We start from the raw sequence: 14,039 nt of genomic DNA, 5'->3' as shown, positions 1-14,039 counted from the left end.
CCCAGCCAACAGTCCCCGAGTTAATGAGTCAATCATGGCACTCAGCTGGGGCACAGAATTTACAGGGTACCTGTCATCAAGATGAATGGCATTTAATGCAATAGTGTAACAATTTAAAATGAATGCTTAAGATCCATGATAGACAAAATGTCAAATTTTATTTTTGTGGGACGCCTGGTGGCTCAGTCGTTAAGTGTCTGCCTTTGGCTCAGGTCATGATCCCAGGGTCCTGGGATCCAGCCCTGCATCGGGCTCCCTGCTCAACGGGAAGCCTGCTTCTCCCTCTGCTGCTCCCCCCGCTTGTTCTCTGTGTCAAATAAATAAAATCCTTATAAGTAAATACCAATTTTTAAAAATGTGTATTTTTTTAAGATTTAGTTAGGAGAAACAGGTTTCTTTCCACTTCAGGCCACATGGCTCCACACAGCCCCGGAGGCTGCCCCAGGTTGAAAACTGGGTTAAGCCGTGTCGAAGCGGAGGATCCTTCCCAAAGTGCTGTGGCCCCAGGAAAGATGCCTTGGGTAAGAGAATGATGCGCAGAGAGGGGTGTCACAAATGCCACCGCTTGTGTTCAAGATAGAGATCTGTTCCGAATGTGTCTTCCGCGCCTCAGGACGGAAGGAGGTGAGGAGAGGTCAGGGGGGTGGGGCCCACCCTGATAGGATCAGTGTCCCAGGACACCTGAGAGCACACGCCCTGCTCCTCCCTCCGCAGGTGTGCGGGGGTGGGGGGAAGGCCAGGTGAAGAAGACACAGCCAGAAGGCAGGATGCAGGAACTCACCAGAAGCAAACCCTGTCAGAACCTTGATCTCAACTCCCAGCCTCCAGAACTAAGAAGATTCGGTTGTGTTGTATGAGCTCCCCAGTCTGTGCGGTTTCCTTATGGCTAACAGAACAGCTGCTTCCACAAATATGCTTACACACACAGTTTCTAGAACTGTCAAGAACCGGGCAGGGGCCGGGGGAGGAAACTTGTGTGCCAGACCCTTGTGTACCTGCCCGCTTTTGTATCCTTCATGTGATGGTTTCACTTTTCTACAACTTCTGATGTTTTTCCTTTCAAAACAGAGCCAAGTTCTCGTTCCCTTGAGTGTGGGCTGGATGTGGGGATGTGTTTTCTAACAGAATGTGGAGAAAGTGATGGTGCAAGACTTCTGGGGGAAGGTCATAAGACATGTGGCTTCCACCCGCAAAGACGCAAGGCGGCTCCAGCAGCCCCACGGAGAGGCCCACGCAGTGGGGAGCTGAGGCCTCCCTCCCACCAGCAGCCCCACGAGGGTGCCCGCACGAACGGCTCCTCCCGCCCCAGTCCAGCCTTCTCATGAGGCAGCCGCAGCTGACACCGTGACTGCATCCTCATGAGTGATCCGGAGCCAGGACCGTGCAGCTAAGTTACTCCTAAATTCTCGCCCACAGAAATCGAGAGGTAACGGATATTTGCTGTTTGACACCGCTAAGTTGTGAGGTGACTTCTCAAGGTGGTGATAAACACCCTGTACAGGTGTTACACATTAAACACCATAAGCGATCAATTTCTGCCACAGCCACGGACCCCTGGGTCACTCACACCACCACGGCTGCAGTCAAGATAACCAAGTCCCTAGCATGACCATGTTCAGGCGCGGCAGGTTTCAGAGCAAGGTTTAATGTTGTGTGCATTCAAACATAAAAGCTATTCTCAGAAACAGAGTCCTCAGTCATGCTGTCCTTTCCTTGAGGCCCATCCTGAGGGTGGGGGCTGGTCCAGGCACTGCAGGGGCTCCCACGGGAGACAGCATCAGCAGACACCTGGATGGGAGACAAGGCAGGGTGAGCACAAGACTCCGGGCTCCCGTTCTTGTAAGAGGGAGGAGCTAAGTGATGAGGAGCTACACACACTGCAGCCAGGCTCCAAAATCAAGTCCAGCTAGACTGCTTAGTTGCGTCATGGCCTGGGGCCCATCTGTAGAATGGAAATGCAAGAGGCACGTGCACTCTGGCCTATCGTGGTCGGCGCAGTGGACAGCCACGTCAAGAGACAAATGGAAGAGTCCAAGGGGTCGTTACGGCTCACGCAGCAACCCCTGGGAGGCCAGCAGCTGTGGGTCAGCTTCCACTTTCCCCATTTATAAAATGGGGCACCCCTCTGTCACACCCAGGCCTGGGCAGATTGGGATGTGGGGTGCAGTCAGCCTCCAGGATGGAGCGCCCGGGGCCACTGCCCATTCCCCAGGCCCACAAACCAGGGATGCTGGTTGGCAGCTTTGTGTTGACAGGCAAGATTCTCCCAGGTGAATAGTCCAGGTGAGCCTCCCAGACCTACCACCCTAGCTCTGGGGGCGTGGAGAACCAGCCTCATGGAAGCCCCAGCCCTCAGCCATGTGGGCATCATAGGATTCACCTGCTAACAGCCGCCAAAACTTACCAGAGGGGTCCGAGGAGAGTCAGTTTAATCATCCTTCTTAAACTTGCCATTGATGTAGGGCACCCAGTCCAGAATCAGCCGCCAGTCCGTGGCCCACACCAGCCCCACAGTGCCCACGGCGCCCCACATGCCTGCTGTGGGCATCCTGCCAAAGAACAGCAGGGGTCAGGTCCTGCTCAGGGGTCACCCTTCCAGCTGCATCTCTGGGTCTCTCTCCCTCCCATGCCAAGCTTCCATTTATCCAGCGCCCACCACACACCCACCCCTCCTGCCCAGTGTTTGGGCACAAAGCAGGAGACCCTGAGGCACTCTCACCTGCTTTCACATGAGAATCTTCTGGAGGTTTTTTTTTTTTTTTTGAGGAATTTGCTCAAAAGAAAATTTAAACAACCCAAGCTCATAAGCACCCATTCACAACAGGTAATGTCTGCATGCAGGCCCCAACTATGCAGTTTACAGCTGACCAGGGACAGCTGTGGGACTGAGGGAGGCGTCAGGGTCTGGGTCTTATAGGAGCACACAGCACAGGAAGGGCAGGCCACCTCCCCAATGACACACAGCTGCATAGTGCATAACGGAGCTGAGTCTCGCTTTCACCCAGGACGACCACCCCTCACTTATGTCCTGTGATTGGTTAGAATCCACAGTGGCTCCAACAATTCCCCCTGATGCTCACGCTCGGTGCACCTCCTCCCTCGGAGTGTGAGCAGGACCCAGTCTCTGGTCTCTAATGAGTGAGACTCGCACAGGTGACCTTAGGAGCACAAGCTTCCAGCACAGGTGCTCTGGCTTGCTCCTACTCTGCGGGAAGCCGGCTGCCACCTGAGCTGCCCTACAGGGGGTCCGCCAACGATCACATACTTGCGCTTGGAAAGGCCCCCCTCAAAAGAGCTTTTGGAGGAGACTGCAGCCTCCTAAGCCGGTGTGGTGGGCCCAGCTCGGGTGTGCCCGCGCTCCTGACCCACACAAACTGCGAGGGAATACGTGCTTGTGGTTTGAAGCTGTGCGGGGCCACCTGTCCTGCAGCCACGGCTGACCACTGGAGGGCCGATGGCCGGCGATATACGGACCCCGATCACGGTCGGGGTCAGCCACGTGCCTGGGACGCTGGACCGGGAGGGATGCCATCGCCACTTCCACAGACGACGAACCACCACCACGCCCCCCGCCTGTCTCCCCAGTGACAGCCGCGGCCCCCGCCACCCCACCTGGCGCCTCGGCGGGCCCCCCAGCTCCGAGGCTCAGTAACGTCCCAGGAGCCTTCCCCGCCGTCCTGGTCGGCCCCGGGGAGCCAGAGCCGAAGGCGCTGGACAGACAGAGGGCGGCCGAGTCAGTCCGTCCAGGTAGGGGAGAGGAGCTGGCTCGTAAGTGCGCGCCGGACCCGCCGCTCTGCGCCCGTCCCATCTGGGACCCGGTAGCACAACGGGTGCCGACTGCGGACGGCGGGGGCCGGGAGCACATGCTCACCAGTTTTTGGCCAGCTCACGGTACCGCGGGCCCAGAAACCTGCTCAGCATCGCGGCGCGGTCCCCAGCTCAGGGTGACCCCGGGGCCCTCCCGGCCACACTACGCAGGCGCGGCGGCGGCAGCGCGCAGGCGCACGGGGAGGCCCCCCCACCCCCCACCCCGGGCGAGCTGCCCGTTTGGCGACGGGCGGCAGCGGTTGTTGCGCGCGCAGACCCGGAAAACCTTGCAGTCATTTCCGGGGAGGGTCGGAAGTCGTTAGATGCGCCCGAGAGTGGGCATGTCTTGGGGGGCGAAGGGGGCTCCTCTGAGCGGGAGGCCCCGCGACGCGGGTGATGTCCCCTCGCCGGCGGCCAGGGTGGCCCCCAGCGGCGCAGCCTGCGGCAGCTGAGCACAACCCCCGACACTTGGCTGGTGATTTTGGGTCTTTACTACAAGCCAAGGCTGTATTTGCAGTTAGGGAAACTGAGGCCCGGCGGGGAAGGAACTCGGCCGGAGTCGCACGGAGGGAAGGGTGCGATCGGAAGCCGCCTCTGGGGCCGTTGGCCGTGCTTCCCCGCCTCCGTGTGCTCCCCGGGAGCCGTCGCTCGGAGGCCTGGCTCCTGGAGCCAACGCGGAGGGCCCGGTTCCGCTAGTGGACGGACCGCCGGGGCGGGCGGAGCCTCGCCTGCCGCCGTCACTGCCTCTGGGGCCCCAGCATCGGGTGCAGGCCCGGAGGTAAGCCTCGGCCGCTGCCCCGTCTTGCTCTCCTCCTGGCATCTGCGCCTCCGTTTCCTGCAGGGTGGCAGTTCCCGGGGGCGGGGGGAGGAGGGGCTGCAGGTGCTGACCTGGCCCCGGGCACTCACCGCGGGTGGGTCCCGGCACCGACAGTCAGAGCCCACGGTCGGGGCGCCAGAGCTGCTTGTCAGTCAGTTAAGCATCGGACTCTTGGTTTCTGCTCAGGTCGTGATCTCAGGGTAGTGAGATGAGCCCCAGGTTGGGCTCTGCACTCAGCGCAGAGTCGGCTGGGGATTCTCTCTCCCTCTTCCTCTGCCCCTCCCCCCGCTCATTCTATCTCTCTCTGTCTCAAGTCAATAAATAAAGTCTTAAAAAAAAAAATGAGTGGAGATGGTCATAGAGGCCTGCAGGCTGCAGGTCCTGGATCCAAGCAGTTCCTAATGCCCTGCCTCGTTGCTCCTTCTGCTTAATGTATTTCAGCTCATAAGGCAGAATGTTTTCCTTTGCAGCGATAAAATACGAAAACCAGTTTAAGAGAAAAGAAGTTTTTGTTTTAAGATTTTATTTATTTATTTGACAGAGAGAGACACAGCGAGAGAGGGCACACAAGCAGGGGGAGTGGGAGAGGGAGAAGCAGGTTCCCTGCCCAGCAGGAAGCCCGATGTGGGGCTCGATCCCAGGACCCTGGGATCATGACCTGAGCCGAAGGCAGACGCTTAACGACTGAGCCACCCAGGTGCCCCCAAGAGAAAAGAAGTTTTGTGGCATGTTGGGTGGCTTCAGGCACGGCTGGATCCAGGAACCTAGCAATATTATCACGAATCTCTCTCTGCATCTCTCAGCTCTTCTTGCCTCTGTTGTCCTTGGCCTCTGGTGAGCTCTCTCTGAGCAGTGGCATGTGGAAACTCTAGGTCAGCATTCCAGCAGCCCTCGAAGGAAGATGGCACCTCTTTCCTGATAATTGTGGAAGATACCCTGAGGCTGGTTCTCCTGGGCCTCCTGTGGAAGTGGAGCAGAGGCATGTACTGAACACGTACAGCTTGGTCTTTGGACGTGTGTGTGCCCACGGAACTGCCCACTGGGACAGCCGGGGTGCCCACTGGCGTTTCCCCCTGCCCCTCGACCCCCGCCCACCCCCTCCTGGCCCCTGCAAGCACTCATCTGCTGTCTCCGGTCGGTCCACCTGCATTGTTAGACTTGTCTATACAGGGAGGCATACGGTGTGTTCTCCTTGGTGTCTGGCTGTTCCCATGCAGCACAGTTAATTCTGAGAGTCCCTGGTGCCTTCCTTCCACAGAGGGGCAGACCTGTGTGCTGACCCGCTCACCTGCTGGAGGGCATTCGGGTTGTTTCCAGGTTTCGGCGATCACAGCTGTGGCCCATGAATAGCCCTGTCCAGGTCTTTGCGTGGACGTGTGTCTTCATCCCTCCGGAGAGGATTCTGGGTGGCCAGCTGGCTCACAGCGGGGAGCCTGTGTTGAACCGTGGACAAAACTACCCAGCTTTTTTTTAAACGGAGGTGTACCTGCTATAGAAGGTGAGGTCGGTGTCAGGCGCCCAGGGGTCCGCCAGCCAAACTGTTCTGGAGGAGTTGCACCTGTTCATGTTCCTGCCAGTGAGGCGTGGGGTTCCTGCTGTACTGGGGCGTTTTACCGCTTTAGGAAGGACACACACGCTCCCTGTTCCCCATGGTCACGGTGACAGCTGCACGCTGGGTGGCTTGAAACAGCGGGGTTTCACGCTGTCCCCACCGTGGAGGCCGCGAGCCCCCCATGCGAGTGTCACGGGGCTGCACTCCTGCTGTCCCTCCCAGCTCCGCCTTTGTCGCATGGCATCTCCTCTCTCTTATCAGGATGCTTGTCATTGATTTGGGGCCCCTCCTACTTCAGGATGAGCTCTTCTCAGGATCTGGAATTACACCTGCAAAGGCCCCCTTCCTGAGTAAGGCCCGGATCCCCGGTTGCAGGGCTGGATGTGGGCTTGCTCTTTCAGAGGCCCCCCCCCGTCGCACCGCAGCACCGCGGGGCTGTCCCTGTCTGCCCTTGGCCGGGGGTGGCAGGGCCGTGTGGGGTTCGTGTCAGGCCCGAGCAGGAGGGCTCAGAGGGCTGGCTGGGGGCCGGCAGAAGGTCTGTGACAAGCACACAGTGACCTGCACCCTTCGAATGTGCTCAGGACACCATTGCTGCCGCCAAGACGTGGGCACACCCTTTGCACCGAGTTTCCATCCGGTCCCTGCCCCTGCAGTTCCCTGAGCAGGGCCAAGGAGATGCTCCTTCCAGAAATTTCCACAGAGCGGATCCTTGCTGGGATAGGGAGGGGATGCCTCACTGAAGGAAGATTTTAGCACCGTTGTAATCTATTTTTAAACACCTTTTTTTGCGAGGCTACCAACTGGCCCATTGGGAAGAGCATGTGACTCTCAATCTCGGGGTTATGAGTTCGAGCCCCGTGTTGGATGTGGAGATGAGTTAAAAATAAAATCTTAAAAAAATTAAAAAATGGACACCTTTAAAGATTTTATTTATTTGAGAGAGAGAGAATGAGAGAGAGAGAGCATGAGAGGGGGGAGGGTCAGAGGGAGAAGCAGACTCCCCGCCGAGCAGGGAGCCCAACTCGGGGCTCGATCCTGGGACCCTGGGATCAGGAGCTGAAGCAGTTGGGTAACTGACTGAGCCACCCAGGCGCCCATAAACACCTTTTTTGATGGCATTCACACACCATCCCATTTACACAATGTGCATAATTCCGTGGGCTTTGGCATATCATATTATTAACTAAAAACTAACAGGCAGCCTCTCAGGGAGTGGCTTTCCCCCGTGAGCCGGTCCCATGTCCAGACCCCCAGGACCCCTTAGTACAAGTGCGGGTTCCCCGCCTGACCCGAGGCGCTTTGGTTCTAGAACGTGGAATCACCACGGGCCCCTCCCTGTCACTGTGACTGCTGGCTTTGCTCACCGTGGGCCGTCAGACCACCGTTGTGTCTGCCCCCCAAAGACACGCTCAAGTCCTGCCCCCCGGGACCTGTGAATGGGACCTTATTTGGATACAGGACCTTCGCAAGTACAGTCAGTTCAGGTGAGGCCGTACAGGAGGGGGGAGGCCGTGCTGCAGCGATCGGTGTCCTCGGAAGAGGGAAATCTGGACGCAGACGCACGGGGACGCAGCCACGTGCCACCGAGGCAGGCACTGGGGCGATGTGACCGCACATCGAGGGACGCCTGGGGCCTCGGGAGCTGGGAGAGGCAGGAGGGACCGTGGCCTGGAGCCTGCGGAGGGTGCGCGGCCCCGCCACACTTGGCTCTGGGACGCCTGGCCCCGGAACGAGAGAGAATAAATCTCGGTGGTTTGAGGCCCCATCCCCGAGTGTGGACTCCGTGGCCGCTGCCCCCAGAGACTCAGACCCAGGGCCAAGGCCTCTGCGCCTGCGTGTGCTGCGGAACCCCGTGCCCCCTACCTGCCGTGGCAGCCCCTTCCCGCCTGGAAGCACACCGCAGCTGAAAGGTGCAGGGGACAGCGTGTGGCCATACGATGTCACCTTTACGCTACGGTGCCGTGATACACAGGTCTCCAGGTCCCCTCTGGAGAGGCTCCCTTAAAACATCCCGAAGAATCCAGCCCGCCGCGTTGACACTTGTATGAAATTTTTTTTCTTAAAAAAGTTTTGTTTGAAAACCTGTTACCTTGAGGCCCTTGGCACAGTTTTCCCATACTACTGGCTCCTCCCGGCCCCCAGGGCCACTTACGGGCAATCCACGGTCCGGTAGTAGCTGGGGGTGGGGGGCGGGGGGCAGAGGCTCCGTGTAAGACCAGAAGCCGAGTGAGAGGGACACAGAGGCAGGACCCACCAGACCCACACAGACCAGGGCAGTCACCAGGGAGCCCCTCGCCAGCCACTGGCTCCTCACTGCCCGCTGACCGGTCTGGGGGGGGGGGGCGGCAGCAGGCCCAAGGGGAGGACCCAGGTGACCTCGGGGCCTGGGAGGCAGCTCGCAGTTCCCGCCTGGCGCTTCCCTTGGGGTGCCCCGCTCCCTGGCCTGGGGGAGAGCCAGTCACGGGGTTGGAGGGCCGCAGGCAGCCCACTGCTGCGGAGGGTGGGGAGGCCCCGGGTGGACGTCAGGCCAGCTGGCGTGCGGGAGTGAATGCGGCCACCTAGGGTCCCTGAGGCCTGTGTGTGTGCGGGGCGAGGGGTTGTGTTACGGAGCGAAGGAGCCCAGCCCAGCAGGCCTGACCCCACAGCTGGGGGACACCTGTCCTCCGGTGACCCTGGGCCTGCAGGGACCTTCAGTTTAAGCCTGGGGCAGTCCTGCGTGGGGTCGGTCCCGCCTGGTGACATGAGACCAGACGGGGGACCTGGGGAGGCCTAGGAGCTGCGCTTGGGATGTGGCCCACCCTCCTGCTCTTGTAGATGAGGAGGTGCAAAGCCTGGGGGCTTCCGGGTTTGGGGAAGAGTAACTTGGGGTGGGGGTTGCTGTGCTGGCCCTGAGTTGTCTGCAGGCCCTCTGCCAGAGATCAGAGAACAGGCCCAGGTCCGCAGCTCAAAGGACGGACGGACGGGGTGTCTGGGGAGGCCCCCCAACATCATGCTCCTGTGGTATGGTCCCTGTGCCCAGAAAGGTCAGTCCCAACAAAACCCGACTTGGGGAGGTGTGCAGCCTGTGGGGTGCGAGGGCCGTGGGGAAGTGCCTGGGGTCCTCGGCAATGCCACGTTCCCACGTGGGAGGGGCACTGCCTCCCTCCAGACACCCCCACCCCCTTCCCAAGGGAGGGGAGAGGATGCAGCAAGGGCCCCCGGAAGGAGAACCCCCGCCAGGGCAAGGCCTGCCCACCACGCCCCTGCTACACAAAGCCAGGAACCCACCCGACCTCTGAAAGAGCAACGAGGAGACAACGTCCGCCATCGCTCCCTGCGGCCAGCAGCTCCCAGGGCGGGGGCACCTCAGGTTTACAGTGGGTCTTTTTAATACAACTTTTAATAATCTGGTTGATCATGAAATGCAACGCTCAGTTCTAGAGACAGCAGCAGAAAGAGCAAGAGACACGAGACTTTTATACAAAAAATTTGTTGCTTACAAAACGTATGCAAAAAAGCTTAAAAAAAAAAAAAAAGAGACCAAAGGCATCCTCCTTGCTAATTTCCTAATACATTAAAAAAAATCTAACTAACGTTCTTTATTTTCCTTAAGACACAGGTCAGGCGTAGGCACGATTCACGGCGGCTCCGCGAGGCAAGCCCTCTTGCTTCTCCTTCCGGCAAGTGGTAGGTTTGGACTCTCCCGCGTTTTCTACTTAAGGCATTTTTTCATCTTTTCTGACAAAGTGTATATCTTGCTCGCTTTCCGGTTTTGTTTACAAACAAAACAAAACAAAACTGCCCCTTTGGGCCCGGGCTGCAGTTTCAGGATCCATCAGGAAAGTCCCAAGGTGTCAAGGCAGTGAGGCCCAGGGGTGGGCACTGGAGGCCGGGGAGGGGCAGCCCCCACCCCTCGGAGCCCCCCGGGATGGCGCGGGCTCAGTGCTGACCACAGGCGTGCATGCGTGCGGCAGGGACCGGGCCGGCTCACTGGTCCTACGCGGCGCCCCTCCTCACATGTGCCCCGCGGGGTTGTGGGCCTCGCTCAGGCCTGGGTGGGCGGCCGAAAGCACCATCTGGGGGTCTCCGACCACACCTGACACCTTCTCCTCTTCTCGCCGCTTCAAGCAAGCCGCTTTGGGGTTCAGGTTACGTTCTGGGGGGAGGGGGAGAGCAATGTGGGAGAGGGTCCCTTAGGGAGGTGGTGGGCGCAGGGGGCCATCAAGAGCAGACTGCTGTTCGGTGGTCCGAGTGCTCCCACTGACACGTGGACGGAGCGCCTGGAGCCTACACGCAGGGAGGGGGCGGGGGGGGGCGAACGACAGGACGGGGGCGGGGACACCTGGCCTGGAAGCCTACCTCGCACCTGCTGCTCCAGGCCCAGGATGACCTGCACGGCCTGCTGCAGGATGAGCAGTTTGGTCTGTGCCTTGTCCGACTTGAGGTGCATCTGGCACATGCGCCCCAGCTCCCGGAAGGCCTCGTTAATGTCCCGCACGCGCACCCGCTCCCGTGCGTTATTGGCCATGCGCCTCTCCCGGTCCCTCAGGTCTTTCTCCTCCAGGGACAGCACCTCCTCCATACTGCTGGGTCACAGCACCGGGGCCTCTGTTAGTTAGCAGCCGGGGCGGGCGGGCAGGCCGGGGCCTGCGGACTGTGTGCGTGCGTGTGTGTGTGTGTGTGTGTGTGTGTGTGTGTGTGACAGCGTGCTCACTTGTGCACACAGTGCCCTGTGCCTGTCTCTGTGCACCTGCGGCCTGGCCACAGGCAAGGCTGTGTGTGTGGTGACACCCCGAGAAGACCACCGTGGGACTTCCCAGGGCAGGGAGGGCGGGCCCTGAGTCCCCATCTGGGACTCTGTGTGGAGCCCATTCCACGTGTGCAAGGATTGGCCGGGAGGGCAGGGGAGGCCCAGCGCCCCTCCGGGGATGATCTTCCCGGCTCAGCACAGCTGGATACGGGAGTGCTAGGCCTGACCCGACCAGTGTGGGTGGGAGAGGCAGAGAAGAGGCAAAGGCCCGACGCCCGCCCCTGCCCGCCCTGGACTCCAGCCACCCCGAGCGCGGGACGTGGAATGGCCACCAGGCGCACCGCTCAGCGGCCCCCACTCTGGGCGGGGAGCGTCGGCTCCCCGGGCCTCTCGTCACTACTGTGAACACCCCATCTGCCCTGGGCGGTGACGTTACTGAGCACCTGCTGTGTACTGGGCCCCGGCCACACACAGGACTCTGGAATGCTCAGACACCTGCCCACAAGGTCCAAACCCTGGCTCAGGCCCTACCAACTGACAGCCACGTGGCTCTGCACAAGTCACTCTGTCTCCTCCTGGCCGGGATGGGGGCAGATGGCAATGGGACACCTGCCACGCCTGGTGGTCCTGGGGAACGTGAAACGCAGCGGGTGAAGGCCCGGCCCTGGTGTGCGCCCCAGAGGTGGAGGACGAGCCGAGGCACTTGCATGTGAGCAGCTCCCGGGGGCCCTGTCCTGCTCCCACAGTGGGGGGGGGGGGGGAAGACTGTGCCCTTGTCCACCCACCCGCCCACCCGCCCCTGGGCCTGAGTGGATCCCGCCAGGTGGCGGCGGCGGCCCCTGGAGCCCAGGACAAGCGCGCAGACCAAACTGACAGGCCTGAGGCTGGTGCACCCCTTGGTCCCCTTTCTTCCCTCAAGTCCCAACTGGGGGGCTTTGGGGGAGGAAAGACCCCAAGGTCGCAGCCCTGCCATCCGGGGCTTGGGCAGCAAGTGCGAGGTAGGAGGGGCTGCCGTGGAAGCGGAGGGACGGATGCGCTGGGGTGGGGGTGGAGTGCGGGAGGCAGAGAGCAGAGAGGCGGGCGCGGGGAACCCGGCGGGGTGCCCGCACCGCCATGGAAACACGGAACCCTCAGAGCTGAGGGCACAGCAGGCCGGGGGGGCGAGGGCCCCAGCTCCGGCCCAAGTGACAGCGCTGCAGGAGAGAAGGGGTTAACGGGCGCCAGGCATGGGAGGCTTAGTTAAGGAAGCAGCTGAGCTGGGGAGCCAAGTCACATGGGGGCCTTTCTGGATCCTCACCCGGCCCTGGGAAAACGGGGGTGGGGGGCCCCCCTTGTAGATGGGGGCCGACGGGCTGAAGTGGCCCCACAAGGATGTGTCTGTTCAGAGCGACAGCGACCTCTGGCCCCGGGGCACAGGGGCCTCAGCCAGAGGACTAGAGCCTTCCCAAGAAAGGAGGGCTGGGGTGGGCGGGCATGCCTGGGGTCCGGGGATGGAATTCAGAGCCAAAATGCCCAGGTCTGCAGAGCTAGGGGTCCAAAGAGTGTCATCCTCCCATTTCCAGAGGGGAGACCGGGGCCACGCTGGGCGGCCCCGTGGCCGGAGCGGGGACAGTGACTGTGGCGGGGCGCTCAGAGCAGGGCGGGGTGGTCGTCGTTGCAGGAGGGGGACAGTCGCAGCAGGGGAGGCTGGCTCCAGGAAGGGGGGAGAGCGAGGGCAGCGGTGGCAGGGGAGGGGAGCGGCGCCCCCACTGACCTCGCACCTGCTGCTCCAGATTCAGGATGACCGACACGGCCTGGTGCAGGATGAGCAGTTTGGTCTGGGGCTTCTCACTGTTGAGGTGCAGCTGACACATGCGCCCCAGCTCCTTAAAAGCCTCATTGATGTCTCGGACCCGCAGCCGCTCCCGCGCGTTATTGGCCACGCGGCGCTCCTTCTCCCGCTCAGCCTTCTGCTCTGGGGGGAGAAGGTCGTCCTCGTCCTCGTCCGGGCTACGGGGGGGGGGGCCCGGGGGGGGCCAGAGGGAGACAGTGAGGCGGGGGGGCGGGCGGGGGCCCGCCGACGGCCTCGCAGGGTGGGCAGCGTGTGCGTGTGCGTGTGCGTGTGCGTGCGTCCTGACGGGCGGGCCGGGCGGGGGCGGGGGGGCGGGCACCTGGTCCGAGCCCGGGGCGGCTTCAGCTCCTTCCTCTCCTCCTCGGGGGTGTCGGCCACCGGCGCGTTCTCCTCGTCTTCCTTCTGCTCCCGCTTGACCTCACTGGCACCTGCGGCGGCCCCGGCGCGCCCGAGCCCTGCGACAGGCCTGGGCTTTACCGTCTGGCCACGCGCGGGGCCCCCTGACAGAGCCCCTGCCCCTCGCGGGAGGCAGTGGGGTCTCTGGGGAAAGCCAGGCCTTCATTGGCAAAACAACAACAAAACACACAAAAACCCCAACGATAAAACAAGAACACGACCTAGAATCAGGTCCCTACCTCACACCACAGGCACCAGCTCCAGACTAAGACCTGACAACCTTCAGAAGAAAGTGCACTGAAACCCTGCTGTGACCCAGGAGCTCCTCAAACACTAAACGAGCTGTTCTTGAAAGAAGAAACAAATGGATAACCAGGACTGTATCCTGACTGAGAATTTCTGATTGCCAGGATACCACCAAGAGATAAGATACGCCACGGGATAGAAAATACGTGCCCTTGGGGGCGCCTGGGTGGCTCAGTCGTTAAGCGTCTGATCCCGGGGTCCTGGGATCAAGCCCCGCATCTGCTCCCTGCTCCGCGGGGAGCCTGCTTCTCCCTCTCCCGCTCCCCCTGCTTGTGTTCCCTCTCTCGCTGTGTCTCTGTCAAATAAATAAATAAAATCTTTATAAAAAAAAAAAAGAAAATACGTGTCCTGTATAAACCAGTGAGGGCTTAATCTTAAACAGCCACAAATCAACAAGAAAAGGATCAGGAGCTCAACAGGAAAATAGGGAAAGCTCCCAAATGGGCAATTCAGAGACAAGGAAGTGGATATGGCTGCGTGGAAATCCGCTTCGTTGCATCAATAAACGGAGGAAATGCAAATCGGGATCCAGCAAGTCATTAAGTTGGCCAAACGACAGGGCCCAACAACGCGAAGTATTGCCTGTGGGAGGAAGTTGGCA

The 14,039-nt window shown here is 60.7% G+C and overlaps 2 protein-coding genes and 1 long non-coding RNA gene across 29 annotated transcripts in view; 1 reads left to right on the top strand and 2 right to left on the bottom strand.

Moving 5' to 3' along the window:
- Positions 1 to 1,624: 1,624 nt before the first annotated feature.
- UQCR11 (ubiquinol-cytochrome c reductase, complex III subunit XI) lies at positions 1,625 to 3,983 on the bottom strand. Its single transcript, XM_028126179.2, has 3 exons — positions 3,872 to 3,983; positions 2,405 to 2,549; positions 1,625 to 1,788 (listed from the first exon to the last, which is right to left on the bottom strand). The coding sequence occupies exons 1-2, from the start codon at positions 3,919 to 3,921 to the stop codon at positions 2,429 to 2,431; spliced, it is 171 nt and encodes a 56-aa protein (XP_027981980.1). The 5' UTR covers positions 3,922 to 3,983; the 3' UTR covers positions 1,625 to 1,788; positions 2,405 to 2,428.
- A 116-nt stretch (positions 3,984 to 4,099) lies between these two features.
- LOC114226221 (uncharacterized) lies at positions 4,100 to 13,765 on the top strand. 11 transcript variants are annotated; one of them, XR_015766833.1, is made up of 6 exons: positions 4,100 to 4,585; positions 5,497 to 5,603; positions 5,883 to 6,526; positions 7,486 to 9,525; positions 9,769 to 9,842; positions 13,384 to 13,765. It is a non-coding gene; the product is annotated as an uncharacterized LOC114226221 (long non-coding RNA). The 11 variants fall into 11 exon arrangements; XR_015766831.1 differs by having other exon boundaries at positions 5,497 to 6,122; positions 6,438 to 6,526; XR_015766829.1 differs by having other exon boundaries at positions 5,497 to 6,526; positions 7,486 to 8,218; positions 9,080 to 9,525.
- Positions 9,538 to 14,039, bottom strand: part of TCF3 (transcription factor 3) — a 32,977-nt gene continuing 28,475 nt past the window's right edge. For 2 of the 17 annotated variants that reach the window (XM_088018485.1, XM_028126106.2), the window contains exons 17-19: positions 13,056 to 13,191; positions 12,659 to 12,894; positions 9,538 to 10,311 (exon numbers count right to left, since the gene is read on the bottom strand). In XM_088018485.1, the coding sequence (XP_087874611.1) occupies positions 10,169 to 10,311; positions 12,659 to 12,894; positions 13,056 to 13,191 (515 nt within the window). In that variant the 3' untranslated portion in view covers positions 9,538 to 10,168. Of the gene's footprint in view, positions 10,312 to 10,514; positions 10,742 to 12,658; positions 12,895 to 13,055; positions 13,192 to 14,039 lie in introns of those variants that run through there. The other 15 variants (XM_088018488.1, XM_088018491.1, XM_088018501.1 and 12 more) reach the window with 15 other exon arrangements.

Source organism: Eumetopias jubatus, unplaced genomic scaffold (assembly GCF_037043125.1).
Source record: "Eumetopias jubatus isolate StellerSeaLion01/CBP00866 unplaced genomic scaffold, mEumJub1_p1.0 scaffold_1, whole genome shotgun sequence".
Taxonomy (NCBI): domain Eukaryota; kingdom Metazoa; phylum Chordata; class Mammalia; order Carnivora; family Otariidae; genus Eumetopias; species Eumetopias jubatus.
This window is presented reverse-complemented; position numbering and strand designations above follow the sequence as displayed.